The following is a 16,750-nucleotide window of genomic DNA, read 5'->3' as shown; positions in this document are numbered from 1 at the left end:
GGTTATTTGGAAAACAAAAAAACCCTAAAAATGCATAAAAAAAATACCTAGACATTACAAAACTTTTTTTTTGAATTTTTTTATCAAAAATCATATCATATCATACTCTATTATAAATGAAGCATTTTTCCTTTCACCACATTCATTTGAAACTCCCATATATTTTTCCTTTCACCACATTAATTTGAAACTCCCATGACTTTTCAATTTCTTTCTAATAATTATTATAAGTTGGTTAATAAGGTTAAATAAATATCAAACCTAAAGTGTAATCACATATAAACTAAAATTCAATATTAAAATAATATATTTACTTCTACTTATTAAGTGATTTTTTTTAACTTTTAACATATTATACTTAATTTATTAGTTTTAATATATTGTTGGATGTAAACCATTATCATTTTAAAGATATAATTTTGGAACAATTTGTATAAAATACTTAAAGTATTAATTTGAATATAATATTCCAGGGTCAACTTAAATATAAATTTTAGTTTAACTTAAACAACTCAAAGAATATTTTGTAAATAGTTAAAAGTGATTAATTGTAGTCCTTTTATAATAATGATTATAAGTTGGTTAATAAGGTTAAATAAATATCAAACCTAAAGTGTAATTATAAATATACTAAATTTCAATTTTAAAATAATATCCTTACTTCTACTTATAAAGTTATGTCTTTAACTTTTAACATATTATACATAATTTATTAAATTTAATATGTTGTTGTATGTAAACCATTATCAGTTTAAAGCTACAACTTTTGAACGGTTTGGACAAAATACTTAAATTGTTATTTTAAATATAACATTACAATGTCAACTTAAATATAAATTTCAGTTCCACTTAAAAAACGAAAGAATATTTTGTAAATAGTTAAAAATGATATATTTTAGTGATAAATGCAAAAAAACTAAATTGTAATATCAATTTAACTAAAATATTTCCTAAACATATTTTTATAATCGTTAAAAGTTTTCAAATAAGTAGCTTAAAATAACTTACAATAACAATAGTTAAAAATAACTATATATAAATGATTATATTGTTACCTTTGAAATCAAAAAACAATGTTTGATGTTTTAAATGATTATAATGATAAAAAGTAAAACATTAAGCAAATAAATTTTAAAAAACTAATTAACAATAACAACTATAAATAACATTAAACCATATATTATATTTAATTTTATTCATGTATAACTCAGGGTTAGAAATTATTCAAACGATTGAGATTATGCAGTTATAATAGATGTATATATTATCATATAATTCAAAATAATCAATACATTATATCAATTTAGTATACGAATTATTATATTAAATTTAACAACAACGTTATTGCTATATTAAATAAAATATATATTTGTAAAGATTTCAACTATATAGGTGTTTCTGCGCAACGCGCGAGCATTCCCCTAGTGTATATATATATATATATATATATATATATATATATATATATATATATATATATATATATAAAAGCCTTTTTTTATCTCCTACCGCGTACCCTATTTCTAAACGACGGCATGAACATCCAAGGACGATTCAAATTGCATTGTACTCTCATGTGTCGTATCGACTTCACGTACGTAACCTATCTTCTGAACGACGCTAAGGACAAATTTCATTCACAACGCCTTATATTCCACTCTGCCATATCCGCTTGAACTTGTAGAGATTCCTCATTCGCACGCTGACACGCTCCTGCGGATGCATTGACCATGTTCTTCGCAATCGTGATTCTCATCACCGTTGATGCAAGAAGAAGAGTTAAGTAATCGGTTTAATTTTCAGTTACTCAAACAAGGGTTAGGGTTCGCCCAGGTTAAACTGGCCAACGATGGATTCTTAAAAAATCTGTGCTTCTTCGATTCATTGCAGAGAGGGTCTTGAAATTGGAACTATTCGATGATAAAACCAAGACAGAGACAACAAAAAATGTCCCCTGTTCTAAAAACGACAATTACACATCAGATTGGATCAATCTTCTACTCAGTCACCCATCCTCACTTCTAATCGCTAGAGGTTAGAATTCTTATACTTTTCCTTTCAACATTCTGTTTGACCCTATATTTACTGTCATGTTCCGCTCTCCATTACATTGTTAATAAGAAATTCTATCTGTGCAAAAATGTCCATCGTTTCCCTGTATTGAATATAAAACGGAACCCTTCAACGTTAGATTGATCTTCAAGGATACATTTACGTACACTTCTTGAAGATTTGTGTTATGATGCCTTTAGATGAGATTTAAAAACATATTCTGCCCCTATTAAAACTTTGGTTAATGTCACCTTTTAATGAGATTTGGGTAGCCTTCAGCATTGCCTAAAAAAATGAGATGGGATGTTAAGTTATTGTAAAACATGTGCTCATTTTGATGTCCCATCATGTAATTCAAGATTGTGAGACATGGGGGAGAGATGGAAAAGCATGCTCATGAGTCATGACTGCCCCATGTTTATATCAAGGTTTGACTGATATGAAAGGGTAAAATGGTAATTTGCATTTAAAATTAATAGCAGACAAAGGGTAGAATTGTCATTGACTTTCATTCACACAATTCAATTGGTGCAAAAAAAAGTCTCTATTCATATAACACTTTTTCTGCAGAAACATTTTGCATGTTAAAAATGTTGTTTTGCTTAAAATGTTAAAATAACAACTCTATGAAAAAATTACCAGGAATGTTGAACGAAAGATTGTTGAAAGTTGTAATGAAAAAGGAATTGGGAAAGTAGGTTACCATTGTGCACACATAGTAACCAACTGTGGTGAAGTAGAAAGACAACATTTTGAAAAAGTCAAAAGGTAGACCAACAATATACATATCCCTGTTTAAAATTTGATCTCTATTTCCACATGCAACTTTACCTTCTAACAGGGCAATTTGATTCAAATTGGCATCTCTCTGTTTACCAACCTAGCATAAAAATATTAGATGTAAATAAGAGAAAAAAATATATAGTTAGAAAAATTAGCCACATTGTGACCTAAATATTTGGGGATATAAATTAATAGATTGCTATTACTATTTTATTGATATTGATAAAATGATAATCAAATTTGAGACTGAATTTAAAAAAAAAAGTATCCGATTCCGAAATCAATATTCATAATAGATCAACCGAACAAGTCAATCTAAAAGTTATGAAACATAAAGAAAACTTGATGTGATTAATCACATTAATAATTCATAATTAATAATGTTACTATCCAATCTCTACTTGTTCATCCAAGAGTCGGCAGAAAAGCTATGCCGACAAGCGCCGTTCAGACTTGGAGTTTCAGGTGGGCGACATGGTCCTCCTGAAGGTGTCACCCTGGAAAGGTGTCATCCAGTTTAGGAAGCAGGGCAAGCTGGGCCCCAGATACATCGGTCCGTTCAGGGTGTTGGCTCGGGTAGGTCCGGTTGCTTACTGTTTAGATCTTCCAGAAGAGCTCAGCCAGATCCACATCACTTTCCATGTTTCTCAGCTGCAGAAGTGCTTAGTGGATGACTCAGTGATCGTGTCTATTGAGGATATTCAGGTTGATGACAGCCTGAATTACATCAAGAGACCAGTAGCTATTCTCGACAAGAAGACGAAGGAGCTGAGGAACAAGAGGGTTAAGCTGGTGAAGGTGCAGTGGCAGCACCGCAAGGGTTCAGAATGGACTTAGGAGCCTGAGGAGGAGATGAGGGAGCACTACTCGGAGCTGTTTCCCGGCGCAGCAGACTTCGAGGACGAAGTCTAAGACAAGTGGGGGAGAATTGTAACGCCTGGTTCCTGGTACGCATTTAATTACAATTTATTCACTTTTATAGAGATACTCTACGAGTTGGGATCCCCAAACTCGTCGAGTAGAAACCAGAATGGACGCGGGATTTTACATCACCTACTCGATGAGTTGAGAGCCTCGACTCAACGAGTAGGGCTGCCAGGATGAAATCCTAATCTCAGAGTTTTGCACCCTATTTAACCATCCTAATCCCCACTTGTTGGCCTCATTTCCAGCCTCCAAGTCCCAAACCCTAGTTTCAAAAACCCTAACGCATTTGTGAGCCTGTGAGCCATTTTTGAGTGATCTTGGTGTGTTCTTGAAGCTCGTGGAAGAAGAAGAAGCTAAGGATTCAAGGAGAAGATAGCAGATCCAGAGATTTCCTTCCATTCCCATCATTTTCTGGTAATCAAACCTCTAACTTTCCTAGTAGTTTCTTAGATCTCCTTATTTTCACTTTATTGGGTTTTTGGTCTAAGAAGCTTGATCCTTGGGATATGGATGTCCCAAGCAAGTACACCTTCAGATCTGGAATCATTAAGGGTTGTTATGGCATAAAGGTGCAAACTTTATGCCATTCGAGCCCCCATGCAAGCTCTAAGATGTCATCTTGGCCTTTTAAGCCCCAAAAGGCCATGCATGCATGGAGAAAAAGGCAGAAGCTTTACGTGTTCAAATGGTGTCTAAGGCCCAGATCTCTATTTGTATGCCTTAATATGGAGTGTGGATGACTTGTAGACCAAGATATAAGTTCTAGAGAGTTAGGGTTTGAACCAAACCCGTCAAATGAGGGTATTAACAGGTAAAGTTGGAAAGTGTATCCTTAAATGGACATTTTCAGTGGGTATGAAAAGCAAGAAGTTTAGATCTGAAGTGTAAGGGCTCAATCCGTTATAATTGCCCAAATAGACAGGGGAACTCGACGAGTCTGAGGACGACTCGACGAGTTGAGACAAGTTGTCCTGATTCTGGATTTGGTAGAACTCGATGGGTCTGAGGATGACTCGACGAGTTGACTCGCTTAATCGCAACTATGAATAGCCAGGGAACTCGGCGAGTCAGGGGGATGACTCGGCGAGCTGGATTGCGATTTCAGAGTTTTTGAGTTATAGAACTCGGCGAGTTGATAGGCCAACTCGGCAAGTTAAGTCAATCCCGAACGTTGACTTTGACCAGAATGTTGACCTTGACCAGGGGTAAAATGGTCATTTTACCCTAAGAAAGATTTTAGATATTGACCATGTGATATTGTGGTAATGATAGATGGAGAGTCGCAGAAGCAGCCGATAGAGATTTCCTCACCGAGAGATTCAGCACTCAGCTTGTGAGGTGAGTCTTCTCCTATAGGAACGGGTCTAAGGCACCAATGCCGCCCTGTTTATGTATATTAGTGTATGCCGGACTTCGGCCCGATGTCGGGGCTAGAGCGATGTAGATTATATATTTCCGGACTTCGGTCCGATGTCGGGGCAAGCTCGGGGAATGTTTGTATGCTTGATGTCTTCGTGATTTGTTTATATGTTTCGGGCTTCGGTTCGATGTCGGGGCAAGCCCGTGGAATGTTAGCTTATATGTTATGTGTTATGTGTTCCGGAATTCGGTCTGATGTCGGGGCAAGCCCGAAGAATGTTTATATGTTTATGATTATGTGTTTATGTTATATGCTTGTGATATGTTATATGTATACCAGACTTCGGCCCGATGCCAGATTCGCCCGATGTCGGGCGGGGCCCGATGTAGTGGGCAAGGCCCAATGTACGCTATTATGTGATTATATGTATGATATATGGTAGTTTGGGGAGACTCACTAAGCTTCGTGCTTACAGTTTTCAGTTTTGGTTTCAGGTACTTCCTGTAGCAAGGGGAAGAGCTCAGGATGATTGTTGTGCACACACTATTTATTTAGACTGGGATGTTTATACTCTGATATATTCAACTGATGTTATGATATTTTGAGATACATGACTTATGATTTTTATATGATAAATGATATTATGGTTTTATTAATGATTTAAAAATGAAAATTCTGGACTGTAATTTTAAGATGTTTCAGATATCATGATTGGATCAATATTTTCCCATAACTTGGCTAGATGCCTTTCCATACATATAAATACATACAATGTACAAGTACGCTAAAGAGTAGATATAATCGGCTGCATAAGTACATACAATATACAATACATACATGGGCTGCATACATACATATGGGCTACTAGATATAATGAGCTAAACACTAATAAAACATTGCACTATATAAAATACAATATACAAGTATGCTAACACAAGAAAATGATGTTAATAAGTTTTATTTATATATAGGGCAAATTACACGGATGGTCTCTGTGGTTTAGGGTAATCTGCGTGTTTCGTCCCGAACAATTTTTTTTAATTCGGAACGTCCCTACTTTATATTTTTGTTGCACACTTGGTCCCTATCTGTCTAAAAATACTATTTTGCCCTTATAAGGATTTTTTAGTTTTTTCATTTATTAAAAAAAATAATAATTAAATTTATGGTCCACCCTATTTACATATTCACCTCGTTCCTATACCCCCTGTGAAAACCCCAATACTACGTCCCGCGAGATCTTCCTCATCTTCTTTTCTTCTCCGCCGGCAACTCTTCACCACCATAATACTCCCGGCATCGGTAAACTGATCCCCACCCAATCTCTTTCCTGCTCTAACATGACATCCTCATATCACATCCTTCTTTCCCTGGCAACCCTCCGCCTCTGACGATTCATGGTATGTAGAGCCAAAGAAAACAGAGATGATTGTTCCGGTGGAACAACAACTGTTGTCTCTCCAAATTACTAGTTTCAAGTGAGTAAACATTTTAACCCATAACCACCGATTAGATCATTAAAAGATTTAATTTACAGACCTGCAAATTAAAAAAACAAAGATTTAAAGGACTCAATTTGCTAATCTGAAGACTCAGTTTATGCACAGAGATGAATTACAGGTGATAACTATGTCGGCAATTTTGGGCATCAGGAAACATCTCTTTTAAGCATTTCATCAAACACCTTTTGTGCAACTCAAGTGGACTCCATTTTTTCAGCACCTTTCGTGTTTTGTCTACAACGCATTAATATGTTTCGAAGAAGAAAATATCGCTCAACGTTTGAAGGACAACGACGCTCTGGATCGACACACTTGTTTGGAAGACGCTCTGGTTTCTTAGGTATGAGTTTCCTAAATTTTTGGTTCTAATTTTGCTATACCAGTGTTCAATAAAACCTGCAAATCTTGGAGCCCACCTGGTTGTCTTTTTCCTAATTTCATTTTCATATTTATTGCATATTGCAGAGACATGTCTATGGTGCATTGCCGACTGGTGCTTTCCTTTAAAATATTGGAAGAGGCGATGTGCTTGGTTAAAACTTAAATATGGCAAAATCAGCATCACTTGCAGGAGAGGGAGCTTCCGTGAAGCTTCCTGTAGTACTATTATTGGTGTCTTACGTCCATTGCCACTTTTCTTGAAATTTACCAAAGGTTATCAACCTGTAAATCCATCACCATTCCTGTGAAAAAAGAATAATGGCTGTGCTATGTATGGTCCTCGTCCCAAGAACTGGTATCATCAAGAAGAAAAAGGCATAATACTTTGAAAAATTGGAGATTGGAGAAGAACAGGAGGCGTGACATAATAGAGAGGGCTTGATTTGGCTCTATTCATTCAGTGTAACAACTACAAGGTTCGATTATCATCAATTCTTTTGCACATCAAGTTTAAGTTCCTAATCAATTTTGTGTCTTCCCTTAGCCCATGCTTGGCTTGTAAACTCACCTAACTTTAACTTCTGTTTTCTTGCGAGATGGAGCTCTTTGTTAACGACTATGGCTGAACCTGTTGATGTTGTTAATTTAGTCGTCCATGACCTGTTCTACGAAAGTAATGAACGCCACAACTTTTTTCGAAGCTAATTCCACCCATGTCAAGTGATATCCCTGTATATCAACGAGTACGTGTTTGATGTTTCTTGTTGTTTTCCTCTTTATTTTTATAACTTGTTCATCTTTATCTCCATACGTGACTGGAATACTCTTTATTTTTATGTTTACTATTTCCCTTGAATCTGATCTTAGGCTAACTTTTCACCAACTTGGATGCAAATCCATAAAAAAACATCCATTTGAAGAGCCCTTTTATGGTTTTCTGTTTTCATCCAAGGATTAAGTGCAATAATCTTTAAAACTTATCTCTCTTATAACTGTTAGTAAATTTATTTAATAAACTGAAGTAGTGAAGTCATTTCTGGATAAGTGAAGTTACTCAATAGACATGCCTCTATATTTTTAGTGTTTTGTGAAAGGCTTGATTGACATCATTTGGAGTCATTTATAGCCAAAAGTTTAATATTGTGTTTAATTTGGTGCAAAAGCTTACTAGCATTCCATTTGTCAAGGTTTGTTGGCATAGCCTCACTCATTACAGTCATTGTTTTTGAACTTGTTAATATGAAGATATAAAACTTATTTTGTGTGTGTTAATAAATCAGCAGAAGCCCTACCTTAATGGTATTGAGAAGCTTATAGAGGATGTGATGTTGGTCTTTCCGGCTATTGATACTTTTGAGGAGTATATTAAGGACCTTATGGAGAGGGACAATCATATGTTTCCTTGAAAGTACTTCTGTATTTGTACTTTATTCTCTTTGAACTATCTTCAAAGTCTTTGACATGGATCTTAAAATTAATTGTGTAGGTACTCTATGATGCATTTTCCAAATATCAGACTTACCAACAGTCACATTACAAGGTGATATTTATCATGAAGGAGAAGAGTTTGAGGTAACACACCCTTTTATCTTCACCATTTACTAATGTTCTTAGAGAATGATGCCAACATATTGATATATATATATATATATATATATATATATATATATATATATATATATATATATATTATGTTCAAGGTGATCTATATAGCTAACTAAATCGCTAAGCTAAAACAAGATAAGGCAAAGCTAATTCATCTCTAAAGGTACTAATGCCAATTGCCAAGCAAAATACTACTGCACCAAAAAATTTAACAGACTAAATCGAAATTAAACCAACCCCCTGCACTATTGAACATAACATAGCAAAAACCCATAACAGCAGCCACTGCTACAGGTAATAAGAGCAAAATTAGTTAATTTGTTGTAATTAGTGTTGATAATAACCATTAGCAAAAGAAAATTTATGACTTATTAATTTTGACATGCACAAAATTTCTTTTAAATTGCAATATTACACCCTAATGGTGAATTACAGGGAGCACTCTTCCACTTACCAACGTAAATAAGAAGATGGTACACATATAGCTTTAAAAGACATATATTACCATTAATAGGCATACATTAATATATGTGATTCGTGTTTTACATATTGAAAATAATTTTGTAAAGGTATACGAATATTATGTCTACTAAAAAGTAATGTCATGGGTGGGAACAAAATCAGAAAACATCACAGATGGAAGAAAAAACCGAAAAAAAAGACAGTGTAATAATTGAACAAATGGGTTTGCAAGTCTGTACAAAAAAAGAAAAAAAAATGGTATGAAAGTGTAATTTAACATAGAGACAACATATGTAATTTAGTCTACTATGAACCGGGATGAATAGTGCCTTCACCATTCATCTCCTATTTATCCCACCTCATGCTGAAGCAAGAGGCCTGAGTCACCTCTCTTTTCTTTTAAATGTGACACCTGCAGTTCCATTCCAATCATCTGCTCTAATTTCTAATTACTGCTAACATTTCCATCTTTTCTTTATCAATTACCCCTTCTTCCTTTTTCTCTCTTTATCAATTCCTCTTTCTGAAACAATAATCACCATATGCAAAAACCAAACCCAACATAAAAATCGGTCTTTTTAAACACAAAAAAGCAAACTGGCGTTTTTTGAAAATGGTTCGGTTGTTAGGATTTTTAGTTTTTGGTTTGTCATAGGGTTTTTTTGCACAACCTAACCCAATTCATTTTTTGCAATATATATATATATATATTAAATTTAGTTAAATTTGACTGATTTTTGAATTTTGAAGGGTCTTGTTTTTTTTTTTTTTTTTGCTTTTTCCACGTTCGGTCTGTTTCATGTTAATGGGAATGTGGGACTACTTTTCACCAAAATACAATGTTCATATCTTTCTTAATTCAAAAACTCAATCAACCTCTTTCTTTTCCTTTTTTTTTCTTTTATATTTTTTTGATTAATTAATTACATAACTTGGTAGAAAGACAACCTTAGTTTTTTTTTTTATTATTAATTTTTTTTTTATTTTTTTTATGTCGGTTTCATATTCTAATTGTGAAGTTTTTTTGTATATTTATAATTTTTTTTATTTATTTTAGCATTCTACAGAAATTAACAAATAAATAGATTTTTTCTTGCAGATTGCATATGCTTGGTAAAGTATTATTATTATTATTATTATTATTTTGTAAATATGGTCCGTAGATTGCACACGTTTTTACCTTTTAAAAAACATATAACACCTTAGTTACATTATTAGGTTAAATACATTTATAAACTTAGGTTAATCTAATAACACATCAACCCCTTTGATAGCTTATTGGCACCTACTAATATCACTTAATCTGATCGAGATAACGATAAAAAAATTATGTTGTTGTTTTATTTTGAAAAGTCTATTTTTGAAGACTAAATTGTAGCCATCTTTTGTAGTTTTTGATTCTACCATAAACGGTTTTAGCTGTTTATTGGATCCGTACATAGTGAGAGGCAATGTTGTAAAACTCCCCGAGTTGGCCGATTACTCCTCCGAGTACTCGCTACTCGGTCCCTTACCGAGGCGAGTTACAGAATCCCGAGTACTCCCTGATCGGCCCCTTATTGAACTGAACAATGTTGTAAAATTCGGTCAACTCGGTGATTAATATGTATAATATACTTAATGATTTATTATTTAACACACTCACATATGATTATTACTACATATATATCTTAAATTTTTAGTAATTATTCACGAAGTTAAACCATTATGTGTTTTTCAGTTTTTGAATATTCACATTTATCTAATTTTGTTATATATTTCAATCAACTTATGATTTTGACATATATAATATCCCTAAAAATATTTCTACATGAATTACCAAATCCGAGTACTCCCCGAATATTCCCGAGTACTCGCTACTCGGTAGTCGGTCGAACAGGTACCGAATAACGAGTTCTACAACCTTGGTGAGAGGTCAAAAGCAAACATTCTTCCACCTTATATATGAAGTACAAACACACAATAATGCTTTCCACCAGCTTAGTTGATGTATCATTGCCAATAGTTGGGATAAGTATAGTAGTGCTAGCTAACCCTACTACTAAAGACTCCAACTATGAAAAGGAAAGTGAATAAAAACTGAATCTAAGGAAGGTGAGTCAAAGCTCAACACTTCAGCGAATGTAACAGTGTCTAAGAAGGTCTATTAAACCGTTATTTTTCTGATTTCGGCTTTTTGGATCGATTAACTCACATAGTTTACACTTCGTATCGCCGATTTTTCATTGATTTCCATTTGCGTAGGTTCGAGCAACATTACCGCTTAAAATTGAAATAAAAATATTCTTGACCCTTGGTAATTACGATCAGAACCGGTTTGAATATTTGACAAAAAAAGCTTCATGATTTGGGTCAAAATCCAAATAAATAAGTCTTTTGTTTTAAAGAGAAAAGCAAACGACGAATGTGGAGCGGTTTAGGTATTTTTTAGGGCGATTAATGTGGACGGAGATTGAAAATTGTAATTGATTTATTTTATGAGGTGGTTTACTTTCTTTTGATGCGGTTGTATTTTTTAAGGCGGTTTAGTACATTTTTTGAGGCGGTTTGGTCAATTTTTTGAGGTGGTTTGTAAATTTTTTGAGGCGGTTTGGTCAATTTTATCAACAAAATCCAAAATCCAAAATCCAAAATCCAATCAAAGTATTCAACTATTAATATTTTTATAAAAAAAATTGAATGTAAAATTATAGCTTTAACTAACTTATACTTACATAAAAATATCCAAAATTTTTTGAGGCGGTTTAGTACATTTTTTAAGACGGTTTGGTCAATTTTTTTAGGTGGTTTGTAAATTTTTTGAGGCGGTTTGGTCAATTTTATCAACAAAATCCAAAATCCAATCAAAGTATTCAACTATTAATATTTTTATAAAAAAAATTGAATGTAAATTTATAGCTTTAACTAACTTATACTTACATAGAAAAATCCAAAATTATAAAAGTAATAAAATAATTTATAAAGGCTTAATTACAATTAGCTTACAATAAATAATATATAATCCAAAATTATAAAAATAATAAAAAAAAACTTATGGAAATATATCTTTTAAATTTTAATAGTTCAATGACATGTTTATATTAATGATCTTACAATAAATAATTTATAAAGACTTACAATCGTGACCGACTCTCCAATATCGAAATGATAAGAATAACAAAAGCATGCTGAATCTTATTTTCGGCCCTTCCACCGGTTGTTACACTATTCATGACATTAACATTTCTTCTTACATCTTATACCCCATCTAGACTTGGAAAAAAGAACGCCAGTCGTCGACGAACGTCATTTTCTTCACATCCAGTTGTGGCATGCCATGCACAGAAAGCACTTCTAAGATCCTTTCGGATCTACCTAGGAGCTTCGCTGCCACCTTTACATTTTTTCTTTGCGTTTCAGACATACCGTGAGAACATTTTTTTTATAAGTTCTGGAATGTTCGTCAAACATGCCACCAATATATCCGCAATCCTATCCAAAAGCAATGTTTCAACCGATAATTTTCTTGGGCCAAGCTGGGCGCTTAATGTAACCGCAACACGAAACATTGCATTTGCAATAACGAGTTTCGGTGGAAGATCATCCTTCGGGACTCCATCAAAATCTTTGAGAATTCCATTAACAATGTTAAGTGCTTTGTCAACAAATATATTAATGATCTGCACCGGTTCCTTTCCTTCAAAAGCCTGTTTGTCGAGACTCATTCCAACCCACATACATCTACTGTCCACTTCTATCCATAATTTAGAGGCTGCTCTCCGGAGTTGTTGATACGGGTGACCAATGTTGCAGTTTTCTTCAACAACATTAACATATTCCAGACCTTTTTTGACACATTTGAGCAAATTTTCAGTTTTGGCTGCATCAATTTCGGGGAGAACAATTGCTAACGTTGTTAAAGTAACAATACTCAAACTCCAACCACTAGCAACGTGAAAGTTGTCGATTTCTGGAAGTTGGTCTAAATTCGCTAATCCTTGGAACGTTGTGGGGCGTTGAAGAAACTGTATCAAATGGAAGTCTTGTTTGCTTCTACCTTTTTCGATCAAGCCCCTAACATCATAGAGACTAACTTTCAATGTTTCCCGATGAATTGCCATTTTATTTTCTATTGCTAAGACTTCATGCCCAAACTCTTCATCAACTTCAGAAGGATTAAGTGACATATATTTCTTAAACTGATATATTATGAATTTAAGAAACATAGCCACTAGAATACCCACTAGAAGCACCATTGTGGCTGCTAGTAGAATTATCTTTAGACAGAGAAGCATAATGTTTATAGTGAAATTTCTTGAATGATAGAGAGTAATTCTGACTCTGTGACTGTGACTATTTGGTTGATAAAACAGAGGATTTTTCTTCCAGTCACTCAACAAATCTGTCCAATAATTCTCTACTTTAAAGGAGAATCTATTTTTCAGATTTTGATCATGTAGAAGCCTTTTGCTAGTAAATTGATATTTCCTTTCAAAAAACTTCATACACGATGGAATCTTAACTGTATAAGCACAAATAATCAACATCAACAAATACAGAACCAGAAATATCTTTGTTATGCTCTCGATCATGCCAATTTTATATTCTAGAAATGTATTGAACATGATGTTCCCAGTAAGAAAACCAAGACTAAAAAGATTTGCAAATGAATCTTTGGGGCCCTTTGCTCTTGCTCCCAAAGAAGGCATCAAATGTGCATAAATTGGCACAAAAAAAAGCCATATTGGCATATTTTGTCGCTTCATCCAAAACATTATACATCATAGATGTTGTATCCAACAACATTATGAATGCCATAAGAATCAATATAAACGAAGTACTGTTCAACAGAAAAAATTTGGTAGGAAACCAATACATATGTTGGCGGAAAGACCTCAATACATCAACTGCTATAGGGAGCACGCAAATTAAGGATGTTGCCGCCATCATATATCCCACAAATACCGTGAATCTGTCAATCTCCTCTTGATCTTCTGCAACACGTTTATCATAACAGAAATCATAGAGATTGAGCACGGTTTCATTCAATCTCGTTAGATTTAGTTCCACCAAAGATCCAAAAGATCCAAAAGATCCAATTATACACGAGCATAACAATTTGAAGCGGTGTTATTTGATAAACTCGTGTGATTTGATAAACCCATTGGGGGGAGAGAGAGAGAGAGAGAGAGAGAGAGAGAGAGAGAGAGAGAGAGATATGAGAGTACTTTGGGAGCTGAAAGGGTTGTGGAAAGTTATAGAAAATAAAAAGCTCTCTGATACATAGAAATTCTATGATGTGTGTTTCTAGATATACAATGAATGTGATAGACATCGTAGCATCAACCTACTAAACATGGACTTACAGAAATAAAGTTTCTATGATGTTTGTTTATATATATATATATATATATATATATATATATATATATGTCTTCTAAATGGTATCAAAGCCAAGAAAAGTTTTTGGGGTGGTTATGCATGATATATTTATTTCATATTTATTTAATTTGGGTTTAATATTCTCTAAGAAATTTACAAGTTTTAATAAGTATGATTCAGAGACAAGACCAGTGATTGGTTGGATTAGCGTAAAACGCGCAGATAAGGACGTAAGTCGCGGTGCCGGACCATAATCATCGTCGAGACTATTCGCCTCTGTTCATCGTTATTAAAACAAGTAAGTTTTCTTATAGAATTTTAAAGCAAAATTAATTGAATATGAGTAAATTTTCACGCATACTATCCAAAAAATATATTCCTGGTAAAAATATCGACAATGAACAAGATTATGATAATCAAATAAATTCTATTGAAGAAACCGTTAATGGCATAAAACAAAGTTTGAATGATTGGACAATACCTAAAACTAATGTTAATACAATATATAGAATAGGAACTTTTGACTATTTTCAAGGTTATTCTATTAAAATGACAGAACAAACTTTGTCTATTGGTCAAAACCAACAAAATTTACATTTATTATCATCACGATCTATTCTAGAACATAGAATGAAATATAAATTTTTACATGTCGGTTTAGTCCAAATTGCTATCAAGCCTCTATTCAGACTTGGAATAGATGCCCCTATTCTCCTTATTTTAAGAGACAAGAGACATAAAGATTTTCAAAATTCTATTTTAGCTATGGCTGAAACAAATATTGCTAACGGACCTATTTATTTCAATTGTTATCCAAATTTTTCTGTAGGGTTATTTGATAAAAATATTTTAGATACTTTAGTGTTAACTGTAGAAACAAAAAATTTAGAATTTAAAGATGATACAAAGCCTTTAGCAATAATTTATCGTGTCTGTTACAAAACTATGACAACTACACTTGAACCGAAAACACGTTTATCAAGTCCTAAAAATGAAACAATTATTTTTGAAGCAAATACTAACCATACCAAAGTCCACACACCAAAAAGGTTAAAATGGTCTGATATAACTCAATCATGTAATTGTAATTTACAAAATGTTATCGATCCAAAACCACTAGACTCTTCAAAACAAATCTCAAATATTATAGAATATAATGATGGTTCAGTAGATATAAATTTTTCTTCCTTAAAAATTTCATCATCCAGATTATCAACTTCTTTTATCCCAAAAACAAGCTCTTCAAAATCTTCGTTATCAAAGTCAAGATCTTTAAAACTAAAAACTGTTGACTATACTAATTCTATTCCCAAACCATTATATCAAGATGATCAAAATAGTGAAAATAGTTTTCCTAGTCCTACTAAATCAGATTTTATTGATGAACTTCAAAATTTTAAACAATAAATATGAGTTCTAAAGTACAAATTAATTGTTAAAAAATAATAAGCTTTGGGCTAATATGTTAAAAAGACATTGGAAGATAAATTCTAATATATTCAAAACCATTCAACATTTAGAAGAAACTAGAACTCATGAAGATTATAATTTATACAAAATACCTCCATATACTAATAAATATAATAAACAAATAGAAAAAATTTCTAGGCTAAAGATAGGAATAAAAAAATACGAAAAATCACAAATTCATAATTTAGAATCAATAAAACATATTTCTTCAATCCTAACAAAAACAACCTGTTAAAATGAATTTCTCGAATTTAGAATATCAAGTTGACTTTGATTACTTAAAAAATATTGAGTATTACAAAGATTACAATAATAAAAAAAGAGCTTGGCATGAAGAAAATTTCTCATACTACTTAAGATTTCTCCATTTAGGCCTTTGGGAAGATTATGTTTTATCAAATAAAATTCATTCTCCTTTTTTTCAATGGTTTGAGTTAATTTATGCCCCTAAACATAAAATAAATTACCCATTTAAAAATGATTCTATCACTCCCATTTTAGAGAAAAAAATATAAAGATATTATTTCTAATAAAGAAATTATTGCTAATTTTCCACCAAAAGGAGAAATTATTATTAACGATATGTTTATTGCGACTCTTTTAGTTCAAGCCCCAAATCAATTAACTACTGAAAAGGGTCTTCAAAAAATTATTTACCAAAATAATTATGCAAACGAAACCTTATCTAGTATTACCGAGCATTTAGTTAAAATTGAAGAAAATTTTTTCAAAGACAAGAATGATAATAAGCAAGATATGGCAAGCGCTAGTAATATAAGTTTTGTTCCTTGTCAAATCGATGGTAATTTTAATCTAGGAAATATGGATTTAATTAACGAATTAGAAA

General features: G+C 32.8%; 1 protein-coding gene and 1 long non-coding RNA gene across 17 annotated transcripts in view; both read left to right on the top strand.

Moving 5' to 3' along the window:
- Positions 1-1,556: 1,556 nt before the first annotated feature.
- LOC145162391 (uncharacterized) lies at positions 1,557-5,771 on the top strand. Its single transcript, XR_013739073.1, has 3 exons — positions 1,557-1,778; positions 1,891-2,034; positions 5,617-5,771. It is a non-coding gene; the product is annotated as an uncharacterized LOC145162391 (long non-coding RNA).
- Positions 5,772-6,318: 547 nt separating this feature from the next.
- Positions 6,319-16,750, top strand: part of LOC145165961 (uncharacterized) — a 28,107-nt gene continuing 17,675 nt past the window's right edge. For 6 of the 16 annotated variants that reach the window (XR_013740257.1, XR_013740247.1, XR_013740249.1 and 3 more), the window contains exons 1-5: positions 6,319-6,600; positions 6,719-6,964; positions 7,090-7,748; positions 8,289-8,413; positions 8,492-8,577. Coding sequence is in view for 3 of the 16 variants with exons in the window: in XM_079084882.1 (XP_078941008.1) it covers positions 8,558-8,577 (20 nt within the window). In the remaining 13 variants the exon portion in view is untranslated. Of the gene's footprint in view, positions 6,601-6,718; positions 6,965-7,089; positions 7,749-8,288; positions 8,414-8,491; positions 8,578-10,463; positions 11,277-14,613; positions 14,732-16,750 lie in introns of those variants that run through there. The other 10 variants (XR_013740251.1, XR_013740254.1, XR_013740250.1 and 7 more) reach the window with 5 other exon arrangements.

This window comes from Lactuca virosa, chromosome 3 (assembly GCF_052849685.1).
Source record: "Lactuca virosa cultivar CGN04683 chromosome 3, Lactuca_virosa_CGN04683_v6, whole genome shotgun sequence".
Classification (NCBI taxonomy): Eukaryota; Viridiplantae; Streptophyta; class Magnoliopsida; order Asterales; family Asteraceae; genus Lactuca; species Lactuca virosa.
This window is presented reverse-complemented; position numbering and strand designations above follow the sequence as displayed.